General features: G+C 45.8%; 1 protein-coding gene across 5 annotated transcripts; it reads left to right on the forward strand.

Annotated features, from left to right (window-relative positions):
- The first annotated feature begins 791 nt into the window (after nt 1-791).
- LOC109882602 (BCL2/adenovirus E1B 19 kDa protein-interacting protein 2) lies at nt 792-16057 on the forward strand. Of its 5 annotated transcripts, none has more exons than XM_031836309.1 (10): nt 792-966; nt 5089-5169; nt 5360-5418; nt 5510-5767; nt 9277-9474; nt 10665-10767; nt 10870-11001; nt 13836-13922; nt 14102-14200; nt 14307-16055. In XM_031836309.1, the coding sequence occupies exons 1-10, from the start codon at nt 923-925 to the stop codon at nt 14329-14331; spliced, it is 1086 nt and encodes a 361-aa protein (XP_031692169.1). In that variant the 5' UTR covers nt 792-922; the 3' UTR covers nt 14332-16055. The 5 variants fall into 5 exon arrangements, 4 of the variants coding, with proteins under 4 accessions (XP_031692169.1, XP_031692163.1, XP_031692178.1 ...); XR_004211759.1 differs by lacking the exon at nt 792-966 and adding an exon at nt 1671-2510 and having other exon boundaries at nt 10839-11001; nt 14307-16057; XM_031836303.1 differs by lacking the exon at nt 792-966 and adding an exon at nt 1846-2510 and having other exon boundaries at nt 14307-16057.
- The last annotated feature ends 166 nt before the right edge of the window (nt 16058-16223 follow it).

Raw genomic sequence — 16223 nt, forward strand, 5'->3', positions numbered from 1 at the left:
GTTATTTCAACTCAGTAGTTGTGATGTTGGGACCATGGAGGTTCCTCCCAGTGTGGTATCTACTGTCTACCTTCCTCTAGAGTTTGGCCGTATCCAAATGTTCATACTGTTTCTGTACCATACTGGGGTTTGTGTTGTACTGGAATTGCACACTTATTCTTTACGCACAAAATAAATTAGGCAACAGGGGTTTTGATCCAGGAGGGCATTGAATGTTTCTACTGTAACCAAGAAGCTTGATCTTGACATCTAGCCACTTAGCAAGTTAGCAAACCAAATGCTGGAGCCCTGAGCTGGATATCATGTATTTCTTATAGTTAAGTTGCAATGTGGCAGGCCCTGCGAGGCGCTGGTGGCCCCAACCCAAATAATGGTATTGAAAATCATCCGTTGGTATTTTTCTAAATACCCTGGTATAAACGGAATATCGCCCAAGTCTACCTCCCTATTGTCCTTAACTCCTCCCTGACTGGGAGAACTGAGGCACATTCAATGGGATGCAATGTTTAGAACGCTGCAGATAGAAATGAAATGTATAGACTGGACAAGCCTCCATTATGCAGAGTACAAATGTTTCTGTTTATTCTATGCAGTGCATTTCTATCTGCGAGGCTCTAGCTAAACATGTTTCAATCTGCCGACTAAGCACCATAGCTGCCCAGGTGAGCTTAGCCTTAGGTAATAGGGAAGCAACCACAACAGGTCCTGCTGAAATGCAGAAAAACCTGTAGGGACAGGAAGAGGGTGAATTCACTGACATAGACACACATCCACACAAACACACCCACCCACATCAACAGACTTCCTCATGAGAAAGGCAGATGAGCCAGCAGGCTGTCTTGTTTTGCAAGAAACACTAGTTCCTGGAGGTACCCATTCAGTGCTGAAATAATCATCTGATCTCACTCACAGGGTGGATGATATGGGGACCTATACAGAGCAGGGGGACCAGTACATGCTAAATGGGTAAGTGATTAAACCACTTTGCTAGTTTATTCTGTGGAAACCCATAGTTTCACAACCAGTGTGTGTAGCAAATGTGAAGTGACGCTCATAGCGGTGTGGGTTTCCTGAAACAAAAACAGTGGTGTCAGTGTTTCAGCTCATTTCAATTGCCAGAGGGAAAGATGGAGTAGTGGATTTCAATTGCTAGAGGGAAATATGGAGTGGATTTCAATTGCTAGAGGGAAATATGGAGTGGATTTCAATTGCTAGAGGGAAATATGGAGTGGATTTCAATTGCTAGAGGGAAATATGGAGTGGATTTCAATTGTTAGAGGGAAAGATGTAGTGGATTTCAATTGCTCGAGGGAAATATGGAGTGGATTTCAATTGCTAGAGGGAAATATGGAGTGGATTTCAATTGTTAGAGGGAAAGATGGAGTGGATTTCAATTGCTAGAGGGAAATATGGAGTGGATTTCAATTGTTAGAGGGAAATATGTAGTGGATTTCAATTGCTAGAGGGAAATATGTAGTGGATTTCAATTGCTAGAGGGAAATATGGAGTATTGAAGTGTGAGTGTTGTATCTATCTCATTTACACCCCTCTAGACTCCATGTCATATGACCTACTCTCTGAACAATGGACAGGGGTTAACAAAAGGAGAACTGGGAAGTCACAAGCTACTCTGACACTAACCAGGCCAGTAGTGACGATAAAGATGCCATCCGTCCTGGGAGTCTCTGCTTTAATGACTTCCTCAGTGCTGAATCGCTGGCTTTGCAAAGCTGACAAAGCGTTGATTCATGCATGGGTTTAGTAATTGCCAAAGTTAGTTTTATAACTAAGATTTACATGGACTAAAGGGCAACTTCCACCTTTAAACTTCCATTTTGTGAGCTGTTGACAAGATTCACGAACAGTGTCTGGGGTGATGTAATAATGCCACTAGATATACATTTGATTTAGGCCTATAATTAATATACCGGTAATTGGAAAGAAACATACGGATCTTAGTCTCTGTCTGATACTTGTACTGCGAGGTACAGAAAGACAGCCACTGCATCTCTGATGTCATCATTTGTTGCCTCCGAATTCCTTCCATATCCCTTCTGTATATTGTCATCAATCTATCTGCCGGAGGTGGATAGATTGGAGTTGGAGGTATAGATAGATTATTGGCGTTAAAGAGGCATTTTTTCCGTTGCTTTTTGGAAGTAGGCTACGGGACTAGCTGCGGGCTGTAACGGGAGTAAATGAGATGGTTGCTCAGCGTAACTCCATATTTGGTGATCAAGGAACATATTTTGACATAATGCTGGCGGAAAGGGAGTTTGAATCGGAGCTTTCTTTGCGTTAGGGTAATCCCTGCTATCTACTCCTGTCCTCTTATAGGCAGAGGCTTCAATAACTGCCTCTACAGGCCGTGGCCATTACAATATCAGGTTTCCTTAACACAGAGTATACACCCTAGGCATGCTTCATCGGGAACAATGCAAGAGCACAGAGGTTGTCTTCCCTTCCCACCACGAGCAGCTATTAACAGATTTTTTTACACGCGTCTACAGGTAACTGCCAAAATACACAAAACGTGTCTTAATATTGCGTTGGGCACCACGAGCCAGAACAGCTTCAATGCGCCGTGGCAAAGATTCTGCAAGTGTCTGGAACGCTATTGGAGGGATGCGACACCATTATTCAACGAGACATTGCATAATTTGGTGTTTTGTAGATGGTGGTGGGAAACGCTGTCTCACGAGCCGCTCAGAATCTCCCTTAAGTGTTCAATTGAGTTGAGATCTGTTCACTGGTTGGTTGCAACACACAAACGCATACACATACACACCCTTTAAACCCCCTATGCTCCAATCTCACAAGATGTTCAGGTGTTCAGTGCCACAACGATCACGTCATAAGGGGACGCCCACATTTTAAATAATTAAATAGATAATGAGTTTATACTCAGACCACATCTCACAAACCAACGCAGCTAAACCTTACTGTCACGAGTTCAGCTGGGTTGACTCATTAAACCATTGACATACAGGCTCTCGGGAGGGACCTATTGATGTGTCATTCTCGTTTTAAAAAATCAGGAGAAGGCAATACCGTTTTTTTAATGATAGTTGAGTAAACAGGAACTGTTATTGTTGCCGAAATGTGTTTCCTTTCAGTGTGGTAAGAGTTTGAGACTGCTGCATTGAGATACTCAACTATTTATCTACGGATCTGCTCATTTTGATGTGTTTACAAGTTGCGATGAGTGATAGATCAGAAAGTTCTCACTCACTCAGGTGTGGTGAACGTGTCACCAGCCGAGCACGTACAAAGCCCTCTGATTGGCTAAGCTAATTTATTGTTTGCTGTGTGGTTGGGTCGTCAGAACACTGCACTTGTGCGAACGTCGGAGTGTTTCCAATTGACGACTTTTAAATGACTTATCTTCTTGCTAAACTTTTTTTTAACGTTTTTTTTTTACTCATCTTTTAATCATGATGTCTGCATGAGTGCGCGTTTATACAGAGGAAAGGGTGAAAGGTAGGCTATGCATTGTGTATCGGCGTGTCTCTTTATTTACAAAGGCATTGTGTAACTACAGTAGAACTAAGTTGTTGGAGACGGGGAAACTGATGTGGAAGCAATGTATAATCCAGTTGACGGCTTGAACACAGTTGTGCAAAGTTAGTTTACAACATGTTAATACTGTGCAATGACACTAAAAGTGCTTAAACTATATGGATAAACTTACTGTAGTTTCATGATTCTTCATTTGTTTTTACATAGGGCCTACAGTTGGACATATTATAATTATTTTATCTTTGCCAAATGCATCTAGCATTTGCTTATTACTCTGTTTTAACTTCTAAGTGGCAGCTGGTGGTCTTCTAAACCAAGACTATTCCCCTTTATGACAGTTTACAAATGAGTCTATACTCTTTATTTGTATGTCTTTACAGTGTGATGCTATATGCATGTCATTACTTTAACAGCCCAATTCCCCTTTACGGTGCGTAAAGTCTAATTCATATGACAGGAGAGCACTAATGAAACGTTAACACAATATAGGGAAGTGATCAGCAGACATACTGAACATATGTGCCAAGGGTGCATTATGCATGCAGCTGGTGGGTCTAAGGGTGTGTTGGCCACTTTGTGAACCACTCTTCCATGGAGTACTGGAGGCACAGTCACAGAGGGTGCTGTTTGACTCTTGCAGTGGTCCTGAAACCTTCTCAAGTGTGTGCACTGGCAGAGGCAGTCTAGACCAATGACAGCCAGAGGACACACACGAGGCAGTCTAGACCAATGACAGCCAGAGGACACACATGGAGTAAGACAAGTTGCAAGCCTACATTGTTAGTTTTTCTCTCGCTCTTCTGTACTTGGACGTGATTGTGTCTGTGTACTCTGAGCACTGGAGTGAGGTGAGGGAGAACTTGAGGACTCTTCTCAGTGTGTGTGTGTGGGGCGGGTGCTTGTTTGCAAGGTGTGTCTTGACTGGCTAAGGGCTTGGCAAGTAAGAGTGGCTTGTCTGTTAAATGAACAAACCAATGCTATGCTGTTGCACAGCCATTGGCTTCTATGCAAGCGCCCCTGCTGAGGTTACTGCCTTTTAGAAGATTGTGTTCCACAATATAATATAACCAGTTGATTTGACACTTTCAATAAATTCATCTTAAATAGTACTAATGGTTATGATAAATTAGGTATTGTTTCACACTGGTGGCATATAGATAAATGCACATTATGTGTGTACAAGAACAATCAAAAAATGTCAAATGCCCATCCCTATAATCCTGTTTTCTGCCAACAATGCCTGCAGTACCACAGTCAGCCTTGAACTTCCTGGTTTCAATGAGAGGGGGCAGTCGTTCTCCCCTGGTAACCAATGAACATATTGCAATGATTCAACCTTGTGATTCATGCGTAATGTTTGACAGGCACTTTACAAAGACTTTATTAATTTGGTATCATCACATTAAAAACATGGTACATGCGTTTGGGCAGTGGCCTTCATCAGAGTGTCTGTCAGACTGTGTCTTATTTGAGCTCTTAAGGACTATAGACTGTTGTTGAATCTTTTGATTATTACAGCATGTACAGCAAGACTATTGAATGTACTGTGACATGCTGTCTGTTCTGTAGGAGTCCAGAGGGGGCGAAGGCTGCTTCCTACATCCAGGACATGGAGCTGAGGGAGGAATGGCAGGATGAGGAGTTCCCCAGGTCAGAGACAAACCTAATCCTGACCTTTAACCCTACCCCCTACCCCCTGACCTCATGAACTGTAAACCCCAGCCTGTTCACGATGACAATCTTAAATTATATTTTAGGTCCCTGCAAAGAATGCTTTTTGGTTATGACCGGGTAAGAAAGCAGTACTAAGCTTTTTCAACTATTTTGTATTCCCCCCTAGACCTCTTCCTGAAGATTCCCATAGTCCTGAGACCCAAGGAGAAAATGCAGATAGACCAGGTATATCCCTAATACCATATGTCTGCAAAGGCCTAATTCCAAAAGTACTGCACCATATCCCACAATACCTGTTTGTGTGCTACTCCCCCAGCTCCACCCACCAGCCTGGCCCTGTCAGAAAACCCCATAAGGAAGAAGCGTCTGGTGGCGCCCACCCTCAGCCTGACCCTGTCCCGTACCGACTCAGCGGACCGCAGTGTGAAGTCAGGGGACACCGGGTACTCTGCCGCCGCCCTCTCACCCGACGAAGATGACACGGAGCTGGACATCAACCTGGAGGCCCTGGAGACGCCCTCGGACAGCGAGTCCTGCAACTTCCCTGACAGCATGCACGAACTGGAGTGGGAGGGTGAGAGAAGAAACAAGAACTGGAGTGGGAGGGTGAGAGGGGAGACAAGAACTGGAGTGGGAGGGTGAGAGAGGATACGAGAACTGGAGTGGGAGGGTGAGAGAGGAGACGAGAACTGGAGTGGGAGGGTGAGAGAGGAGACAAGAACTGGAGTGGGAGGGTGAGAGAGGAGACAAGAACTGGAGTGGGAGGGTGAGAGGGGAGACAAGAACTGGAGTGGGAGGGTGAGAGAGGAGACAAGAACTGGAGTGGGAGGGTGAGAGGGGAGACAAGAACTGGAGTGGGAGGGTGAGAGAGGAGACAAGAACTGGAGTGGGAGGGTGAGAGGGGAGACAAGAACTGGAGTGGGAGGGTGAGAGGGGAGACAAGAACTGGAGTGGGAGGGTGAGAGAGGAGACAAGAACTGGAGTGGGAGGGTGAGAGGGGAGACAAGAACTGAAGTGGGAGGGTGAGAGGGGAGACAAGAACTGGAGTGGGAGGGTGAGAGAAGAAATAATAACTGGAGTGGGAGGGTGAGAGGGGAGACAAGAACTGGAGTGGGTGGGTGAGAGGGGAGACAAGAACTGGAGTGGGAGGGTGAGAGAGGAGACAAGAACTGGAGTGGGAGGGTGAGAGAGGAGACAAGAACTGGAGTGGGAGGGTGAGAGAAGAAACAAGAACTGGAGTGGGAGGGTGAGAGAGGAGACAATAACTGGAGTGGGTGTGTGAGAGGGGAGACAAGAACTGGAGTGGGTGAGTGAGAGGGGAGACAAGAACTGGAGTGGGTGGGTGAGAGGGGAGACAAGAACTGGAGTGGGAGGGTGAGAGAGGAGACAAGAACTGGAGTGGGAGGGTGAGAGAAGAAACAATAACTGGAGTGGGAGGGTGAGAGAGGAGACAATAACTGGAGTGGGTGGGTGAGAGGGGAGACAAGAACTGGAGTGGGAGGGTGAGAGAGGAGACAAGAACTGGAGTGGGAGGGTGAGAGAAGAAACAAGAACTGGAGTGGGAGGGTGAGAGAAGAAACAAGAACTGGAGTGGGAGGGTGAGAGAGGAGACAATAACTGGAGTGGGTGGGTGAGAGGGGAGACAAGAACTGGAGTGGGAGGGTGAGAGAGGAGACAAGAACTGGAGTGGAAGGGTGAGAGAGGAGACAAGAACTGGAGTGGAAGGGTGAGAGAGAACTAGAGTGGGAGGATGAGAGAGAAAGACGGCTTGCACGAACTGGAGTGGGAAGGTAAAAGTGAGAGTGGGATGTATGAGGGTGGGGAGAGAGACAGAGGGTGTGGGGGTAGAATGAACTGTCGTGGGAGGTCAGAAAACAGAGAGTAGGAGAGAGACTGAGGGGGTGTGGGGGTAGAATGAACTGTAGTGGGAGGTCAGAAAACGGAGAGTAGGAGAGAGACTGAGGGGGTGTGGGGGTAGAATGAACTGTAGTGGGAGGTCAGAAAACAGAGAGTAGGAGAGAGACTGAGGGGGTGTGGGGGTAGAATGAACTGTAGTGGGAGGTCAGAAAACAGAGAGTAGGAGAGAGACTGAGGGGGTGTGGGGGTAGAATGAACTGTAGTGGGAGGTCAGATAACAGAGAGTAGGAGAGAGACTGAGGGGGTGTGGGGGTAGAATGAACTGTAGTGGGAGGTCAGAAAACAGAGAGTAGGAGAGAGACTGAGGGGTGTGGGGGTAGAATGAACTGTAGTGGGAGGTCAGAAAACAGAGAGTAGGAGAGAGACTGAGAGGGTGTGGGGGTAGAATGAACTGTAGTGGGAGGTCAGAAAACAGAGAGTAGGAGAGAGACTGAGGGGGTGTGGGGGTAGAATGAACTGTAGTGGGAGGTCAGATAACAGAGAGTAGGAGAGAGACTGAGGGGGTGTGGGGGTAGAATGAACTGTAGTGGGAGGTCAGAAAACAGAGAGTAGGAGAGAGACTGAGGGGGTGTGGGGGTAGAATGAACTGTAGTGGGAGGTCAGAAAACAGAGAGTAGGAGAGAGACTGAGGGGGTGTGAGGGTAGAATGAACTGTAGTGGGAGGGTGAGAGGGGAGACAAGAACTGGAGTGGGAGGGTGAGAGAGGAGACAAGAACTGGAGTGGGAGGGTGAGAGGGGAGACAAGAACTGGAGTGGGAGGGTGAGAGAGGAGACAAGAACTGGAGTGGGAGGGTGAGAGGGGAGACAAGAACTGGAGTGGGAGGGTGAGAGGGGAGACAAGAACTGGAGTGGGAGGGTGAGAGAGGAGACAAGAACTGGAGTGGGAGGGTGAGAGGGGAGACAAGAACTGAAGTGGGAGGGTGAGAGGGGAGACAAGAACTGGAGTGGGAGGGTGAGAGAAGAAATAATAACTGGAGTGGGAGGGTGAGAGGGGAGACAAGAACTGGAGTGGGTGGGTGAGAGGGGAGACAAGAACTGGAGTGGGAGGGTGAGAGAGGAGACAAGAACTGGAGTGGGAGGGTGAGAGAGGAGACAAGAACTGGAGTGGGAGGGTGAGAGAAGAAACAAGAACTGGAGTGGGAGGGTGAGAGAGGAGACAATAACTGGAGTGGGTGGGTGAGAGGGGAGACAAGAACTGGAGTGGGTGAGTGAGAGGGGAGACAAGAACTGGAGTGGGTGGGTGAGAGAGGAGACAAGAACTGGAGTGGGAGGGTGAGAGAAGAAACAAGAACTGGAGTGGGAGGGTGAGAGAAGAAACAAGAACTGGAGTGGGAGGGTGAGAGAGGAGACAATAACTGGAGTGGGTGGGTGAGAGGGGAGACAAGAACTGGAGTGGGAGGGTGAGAGAGGAGACAAGAACTGGAGTGGAAGGGTGAGAGAGGAGACAAGAACTGGAGTGGAAGGGTGAGAGAGAACTAGAGTGGGAGGATGAGAGAGAAAGACGGCTTGCACGAACTGGAGTGGGAAGGTAAAAGTGAGAGTGGGATGTATGAGGGTGGGGAGAGAGACTGAGAGGGTGTGGGGGTAGAATGAACTGTCGTGGGAGGTCAGAAAACAGAGAGTAGGAGAGAGACTGAGGGGGTGTGGGGGTAGAATGAACTGTAGTGGGAGGTCAGAAAACGGAGAGTAGGAGAGAGACTGAGGGGGTGTGGGGGTAGAATGAACTGTAGTGGGAGGTCAGAAAACAGAGAGTAGGAGAGAGACTGAGGGGGTGTGGGGGGTAGAATGAACTGTAGTGGGAGGTCAGAAAACAGAGAGTAGGAGAGAGACTGAGGGGGTGTGGGGGTAGAATGAACTGTAGTGGGAGGTCAGAAAACAGAGAGTAGGAGAGAGACTGAGAGGGTGTGGGGGTAGAATGAACTGTAGTGGGAGGTCAGAAAACAGAGAGTAGGAGAGAGACTGAGGGGGTGTGGGGGTAGAATGAACTGTAGTGGGAGGTCAGAAAACAGAGAGTAGGAGAGAGACTGAGGGGGTGTGGGGGTAGAATGAACTGTAGTGGGAGGTCAGAAAACAGAGAGTAGGAGAGAGACTGGTATGATGGTATGATGCTTGCACAATCTAATCCCACTTTTCTTGACCTTCATCTGACCTCTGATGACCCTCCAGATGACCTGCCACGGCTGGGCCGGGGGGAGGATGGTGTCTCAGGCACCACGGTGATGGAGCAGGCAGAGATGGGCTCGATGGAGCTAGACCAGGTGGACAACAGGGGGCGTCGCTGGAGAAGGTTCTGCGTCGCAGGACAGGAGTACCACGTCAACATGAGTGTCCTGGAGCCATACCTCCAGGTGCTCTCTCACGGAGGTGAGACACAGCTGAAGCTGACTGTCAAGTAGCTACTTGACCAGCCTGTAAAATCAATGCTTCCATAACTGAGTCCAGCTGAGTGCATATGACACAGCATCTGTTGTGTAGCTCCCACTATATGCATTTGCTGAAAATGACAGGCCTCAGTGAAAGGGAATGATTTTCAGTTGCACTATGTAATTCTATCTGATATACCAAACATTAAGAACTGCTCTTTCCATGACATAGACTAACCAGGTGAATCCAGGTGAAAGCTATGATCCCTTATTGATGTCACTTGTTAAATCCACTTCAATCAGTGTAGATGAAGGGGAGGAGCCAGGTTAAAGTAGGATTTTTCAGCCATGAGACAATTGAGACATGGATTGTGTATGTGTGCCATTCAGAAGGTGAATGATTTAAGTGCCTTTGAACGGGGTATGGTTGCTCCCGAGTGGCGCAGCGATCTAAGGCACTGCAATCCCTGGTTCGAATCCAGGCTGCATCACATCCGGCCGTGAGTGGGATTCCCATAGGGCGGCGCACAATTGTCCCAGCGTCGTCTGGGTTTGGCCGGGGTAGACTGTCATTGTAAATAAGAATTTGTTCTTAACTGACTTGCCTAGTTAAATAAAGGTTACATTTAAAAAATCTATATATTTAAATAGTAGGTGCCAGGCGCACCGGTTTGTGTCAAGAATTACAACGCTGCTGTGTTTTTCACGCTCAACAGTTTCCCATGTGTATCCCAGGTCCACCACCCAAAGGACATCCAACCAACTTGATACAACTGTGGGAAGCATTGGAGTCAACATGGGCCAGTGTCCCTGTGGAATGCCTTCAACACCTTATAGAGTCCATCCCCCATCTATATATTACTGTATATACCCCTAAAATAATAGTATGTTAAGTTGAGGAGGATGGCTTCCTTTGACTATAAGATTGTATCTATTTTATGAATAGCCTTACTGGGCCCAATCAAGTTACCTCATCATGATGTCAAACAACAACAGAGTTCAAACAGAAATACATTTACCTTAAATATTTCAGTATTTTATTAGGACCCCCATTAGCAGTACTTAACACTATAGCAGTTCAACATGTACTCCGTCTATACTCCCACAGTTGGAACTTGTCTTTCTTCACTATGCAATTCTATGTGATATACATGTGCCGTATCTCATGAGGTATGCCTCTGTGTTTCCTAGGTTATTACGGGGAGGCTATGAACGCCATCATCACGTTCTCCTCCTGTTACCTACCAGAGAACACTGTGGAGAACTATGAGTACGTCATGGACAATCTCTTCAGGTCAGTGTAGACAGACAAACACCCTCTGGTGTTGAGGTCTCAATGAAAGATGACAATCAAAGTAGTTTTAGTTTGTTATTTGGGTGTGTGTGTACGCTGCAGGTACATAGTGGGGACGCTGGACCTGATGGTGTCAGAAGGCTATGTCATGGTGTACCTGTGCAGCATGGCTCCCAGGAATAAGATGCCCGCCATCAAATGGCTGCGACAGTGTTACACCTCCATTGACAGAAGGTACAGTATGTTCCTCTTGCTCTTTCTCTCACAAGGATCCCTCTGCTGTTGTACTGAAAGAGTCCAGAGGAGGGGGCAAGTGGCCCTATGGTTCTCTGTATAGCACTGCTGTGGTCCAGGTATTGGACAGAATGGGAGGACGTAATGGGAGGGCTCTTATTCCTGTCATATCTCTGCTTCTCCTCCCCGCGTGTGGAATGTCACAGGAATGCTATAATGATTCAGGGCTGTGAGGATCTCTACCACAGGGTAGTATAATGATTCAGGGTTGTGAGGATCTCTACCACAGGGTAGTATAATGATTCAGGGCTGTGAGGATCTCTACCACAGGGTAGTATAATGATTCAGGGCTGTGAGGATCTCTACCACAGGGTAGTATAATGATTCAGGGCTGTGAGGATCTCTACCACAGGGTAGTATAATGATTCAGGGCTGTGAGGATCTCTACCACAGGGTAGTATAATGATTCAGGGCTGTGAGGATCTCTACCACAGGGTAGTATAATGATTCAGGGCTGTGAGGATCTCTACCACAGGGTAGTATAATGATTCAGGGCTGTGAGGATCTCTACCACAGGGTAGTATAATGATTCAGGGCTGTGAGGATCTCTACCACAGGGTAGTATAATGATTCAGGGCTGTGAGGATCTCTACCACAGGGTAGTATAATGATTCAGGGCTGTGAGGATCTCTACCACAGGGTAGTATAATGATTCAGGGCTGTGAGGATCTCTACCACAGGGTAGTATAATGATTCAGGGCTGTGAGGATCTCTACCACAGGGTAGTATAATGATTCAGGGCTGTGAGGATCTCTACCACAGGGTAGTATAATGATTCAGGGCTGTGAGGATCTCTACCACAGGGTAGTATAATGATTCAGGGCTGTGAGGATCTCTACCACAGGGTAGTATAATGATTCAGGGCTGTGAGGATCTCTACCACAGGGTAGTATAATGATTCAGGGCTGTGAGGATATCTACCACAGGGTAGTGTAATGATTCAGGGCTGTGAGGATCTCTACCACAGGGTAGTGTAATGATTCAGGGCTGTGAGGATCTCTACCACAGGGTAGTGTAATGATTCAGGGCTGTGAGGATCTCTACCACAGGGTAGTATAATGATTCAGGGCTGTGAGGATCTCTACCACAGGGTAGTGTAATGATTCAGGGCTGTGAGGATCTCTACCACAGGGTAGTATAATGATTCAGGGCTGTGAGGATCTCTACCACAGGGTAGTATAATGATTCAGGGCTGTGAGGATCTCTACCACAGGGAAGTGCCCCCTCCGGACATTCCTCAGATAACCCTCTGATCCCTGACTGTGTGCGTGTGCCAAATCAAAATCAAATTGTATTCGTCACGTACACAGTTTCCAGCAGGTATAAAAGGTGCAGTGAAATGCTTGTGTGCTGGCTCTCTCAACATCGCAGTACAATTATCAATATCAATAATACAAAGTCCAATCAAAAATAAGTGTACTAAAGTATATCCACGTGTCGGTATATTTGCCATTTGTCTCATACTGTATCTGTGCTGTTGGTTCTACTGTAATGTGGTCCTCCTTATCATTGAGATGTTTCCATAGCCCTTATAAAGGCAGCTCAGTGCTCAGTCTCTGCATGCCTGGCCACTGGCCACACTCCACAGCATAACGTTCCCATACATAAACCACCACATTCACTGTGCATACCACAGTGGCCTCCCAAACATCAGGTTGACCATTATCTTGCTCCTAATATACCTTAGGGTGTGGTTTCCCAAACCCGGGTGCACGTTTTGGTTGTTGACATAGCACTACACAGATGATTCAAATAACCAACTCATCACCAAGCTTTGATTATCTGAATCAGCTGTGTAATGTAAGGGCAAAAACCAAAACGTTCTCCCAGGGAGGGGGGGATCAAGTTTGGGAAACCCTGCCTTAGGGAATTATAGTGCCAAAGGTACAGATGCAGGATCTTAATTTGAGCCAGTTTGCTACAATACAAAAACAATCTTGAAGCAACCGGAAATGTGAATTATTATGTGGAATTTAATTGATGGACATTTGTGTAAGGGTTGATTTATTTTTCGTAAGGGAAAATCAAGTCAAAACGTCAGAAGCCTTTTTAAACCTCAAATACACTACGTAAAAAATGTCCTGCATTACAGGAACGTTATCCTGCAAAAGGGTGATCCAATTTAGACCCTACATCTGTAGCATGTCTTCTGGTGAACTTGGACGAGACCAGACCTATTTCCAGACACTGGTGTCTTTGAGAAAACCAGCCCTCAGACGTTACCTCACGCGCTCAATTTGGAGGGAGGCAAATGCGGTTGCTATGCGACCGTGAGCTTTTGAGTCATATCATCAGAATCAGGTCTCAACGCCGTATATCATGGCACTCTTCCCAGGGCATTAAGAGGAGGAACATTCATAGGATGAACATTCTTATTCTATTCAACTAAGGTTGGTGTTTACTGAGGCATCTAAGTGTATGATTTTCTTCAGGTGACTCAGAGAAACAGACATTGATGTCAGGTTTCTTCCCAGGCCTAGGGGATTGTTTAGGAAATCAGACATTCACCGTGTTCCATCCAGAGAATCTGCCTCAGGCACTATGTTACTCATATCATGTGGTTGTTTCTGCCCAGGCCTAGGGGATTGTTTAGGAAATCAGACATTCGCCGTGTTCCATCCAGAGAATCTGCCTCAGTCACTATGTTACTCATATCATGTGGTTGTTTCCGCCTACGTATTTGACACGTATTGTAACTCGCCCTGAATAATGTGGATTAAATGAGTCATGTAAATGTAATGCCTGTGGAGTCATGGTGATGGTTCTCCTGGCAGGTTGAGGAAGGATCTGAAGGGGCTCTTTGTGGTCCACCCTGCCTGGTACATCAAAGCACTCATCACTGTCGTCAAGCCTTTCATCAGGTGAGCAGAACCATTAAAGTCATATTTCATTTGAACCACATCAGTCCTCAGATGATTCAACGAGTCACACTGATTCAGTGAGTCCCACTCCATCTGTTGTGAAGATCCAGCTGCAGCATATGCCTTGACCATGCTGATGTTCTCTCAAACCTCTGACCTCTGACCTGTGCCCTCCACAGTGAGAAGTTCAGCCGGAAGATCCGCTTCATTCCCAGCCTGCAGGAGCTGTCTGAGTACATCCCCATGGAACGCCTGCAGATTCCCGACAGCATCCGAGAGTGAGTGACTGGGTTCTCGAGAGCTATGGAAGCCTGGAAGTTATTACAATTTTACTTTTACGTTGTAGGATAATTATTCCCGTATTAAAAGTGCTTTTTTCTCTAGGTATGATGCGAGGATGAACGGGTGAGGGACATATCGCGGGAAGCCAAAGAGTGGACATTGAGAGTGGATAGGCGAAGGAGGGGAAGACAGCAGATGACTGGGAACTATGGGCTGAATTACCATCAAAGTTCAAAAGTTAACTAGTCCAAATGTCAACCTGCAGGTATGCTTGGACGTGCAACACTTTTGTTGTACAGAAAATGAAAGACTTTTAGTGTGTACAGACACACCTTTAATTTATTCATCGTTGAATGTAATGTCACTAAAGAAGATCACTTCTCCAAGCCACTGGCTTTGCAACAGTTTCATAACTGCCCCTATTTTGTGGTACTTGAATGCAACCCTATCATATGTATTGATGCCAGAGTGATTTGTGGGACCTGTCGTCAAGGAGCAACCTACAGTCAGTTTGAACACAACATAACACTTAGATGAAAGGTCCAGATGGTTTTCTGTTACAGTTGCCTTCACTGGAGCTCACATTGACATTTACTGCTGCTTTATCTGTTAGGGCTTACTGCACTCTAGTGCCAAGTACAACACTTTGGGATGTCACCTTTTTAATGTTTACTCAAATGTGATTGATGCACAACAAATACTTTAGGTTAAGATGGAGACAGTCTATTTAATCAAATAAATCAGAATTTACATAAATTCTGACGTATTTTACTGTATTATTCTGACCTTGTAAACCTAAGCCTTTTTATAGCCTACCCTCAGAGCAAATATTTATGGAAGAGAACTCTTGTTGAACAACCTGTACTTTTAGAATTGTCATTTTCTAACCATACTTTCTATAGCTGAATGATCTTCTCACTTTCTAAGACATTTGTTTTAGAGCACTGGTTACCACGTGTAAGGGCTTTTACACCATTTTAAAGGAAGGGGTGTCACCATGGAAACATTGCAGGCATTCAGGACATGGCAGCCACAGAAGAAGAATACTGCTGCCTGCATTTACTGTAACTCGTACACAGGAACAGTGACATGTCCATTAATTAGGGATGATGAAGAATATTCATCTGAAAATGAAAAACATTTCTGAAAAAGGGAGCTATTGAATGTATTGTTTTGTTAGACTTTTATGCTAATAAAAAACATGAGCTGGCGCACACCCAGAAAAAAATGTTTGTGTGGAGGTGCAGACTAACAACGAAAGAATTATAAGCTATCAAAATAAAGCCGCACACTCCATATATAAACTCCCAGTAATTTATTGGGTATTTACCAACGTTTCGGCTTCACTGTGCCTTCTTCAGGGTAATGTCATGAGTACTTCAAACAGGTTATGTAGACAAATAGTGCAATTAGTGCAACCAATGACAATTCTACCACAGGAAATTGTGGGTTTTTCAATGTTACTGCTACTGAATTATAACACCATATTGGGGATGTTTTTAAATCTACAGAAGTCCTCAAAAGACTCCTTTAAAAAACTGGTGGTAGTTAACAGATCTTAAATACATGAGACGATGATGCATTCAGTATTAAATCAGATTAGTATTCAGTAAGATTATATGGTGGTGGTTGGTATCGCTCATGTCAGCTGGGTGTTCTGAAATACTCTGAATTGTATTGCATTGTGGAGGAAGAAACTGAATGGCCTCAGATATGGTGTCCTTCGTTAACACGACTGGAGTCTGACTGCTTGTTTTTCAGGGATTATTTCGTACCCCTCTGCATTCACATCTTTGTCCCAGTGGTCTGTCTGCTTGCCAGTTGTTCATGTAAATAAAGTTGTCATCATGGGACTCGTCTTGGGCTTTTTTTCTTTTTTTCTTTTTCTGTTGAAGAAGCTTAAGTAAATAAGTGAAGATGGAATCATTCATCTTCAGGTATCAAATTAAGACTTCTGGTTATTCTGAGAAGAGCTAGGACTGGAGTTATAGGTGATGATATAAAGTACATCCAGTATTA

This window comes from Oncorhynchus kisutch, linkage group LG2 (assembly GCF_002021735.2).
Source record: "Oncorhynchus kisutch isolate 150728-3 linkage group LG2, Okis_V2, whole genome shotgun sequence".
In the NCBI taxonomy this organism is placed as follows: Eukaryota; Metazoa; Chordata; class Actinopteri; order Salmoniformes; family Salmonidae; genus Oncorhynchus; species Oncorhynchus kisutch.

Bases quoted from the DNA above. Each gene is read 5' to 3' on its own strand.
- LOC109882602 (XM_031836303.1), top strand. From the start codon at position 2,419: ATGCTTCATCGGGAACAATGCAAGAGCACAGAGGTTGTCTTCCCTTCC. The intron at 5,768-9,276 runs GTGAGAGAAGAA...ATGACCCTCCAG, and splicing joins GCACGAACTGGAGTGGGAGG to ATGACCTGCCACGGCTGGGC. The intron at 13,923-14,101 runs GTGAGCAGAACC...TGCCCTCCACAG, and splicing joins GTCGTCAAGCCTTTCATCAG to TGAGAAGTTCAGCCGGAAGA.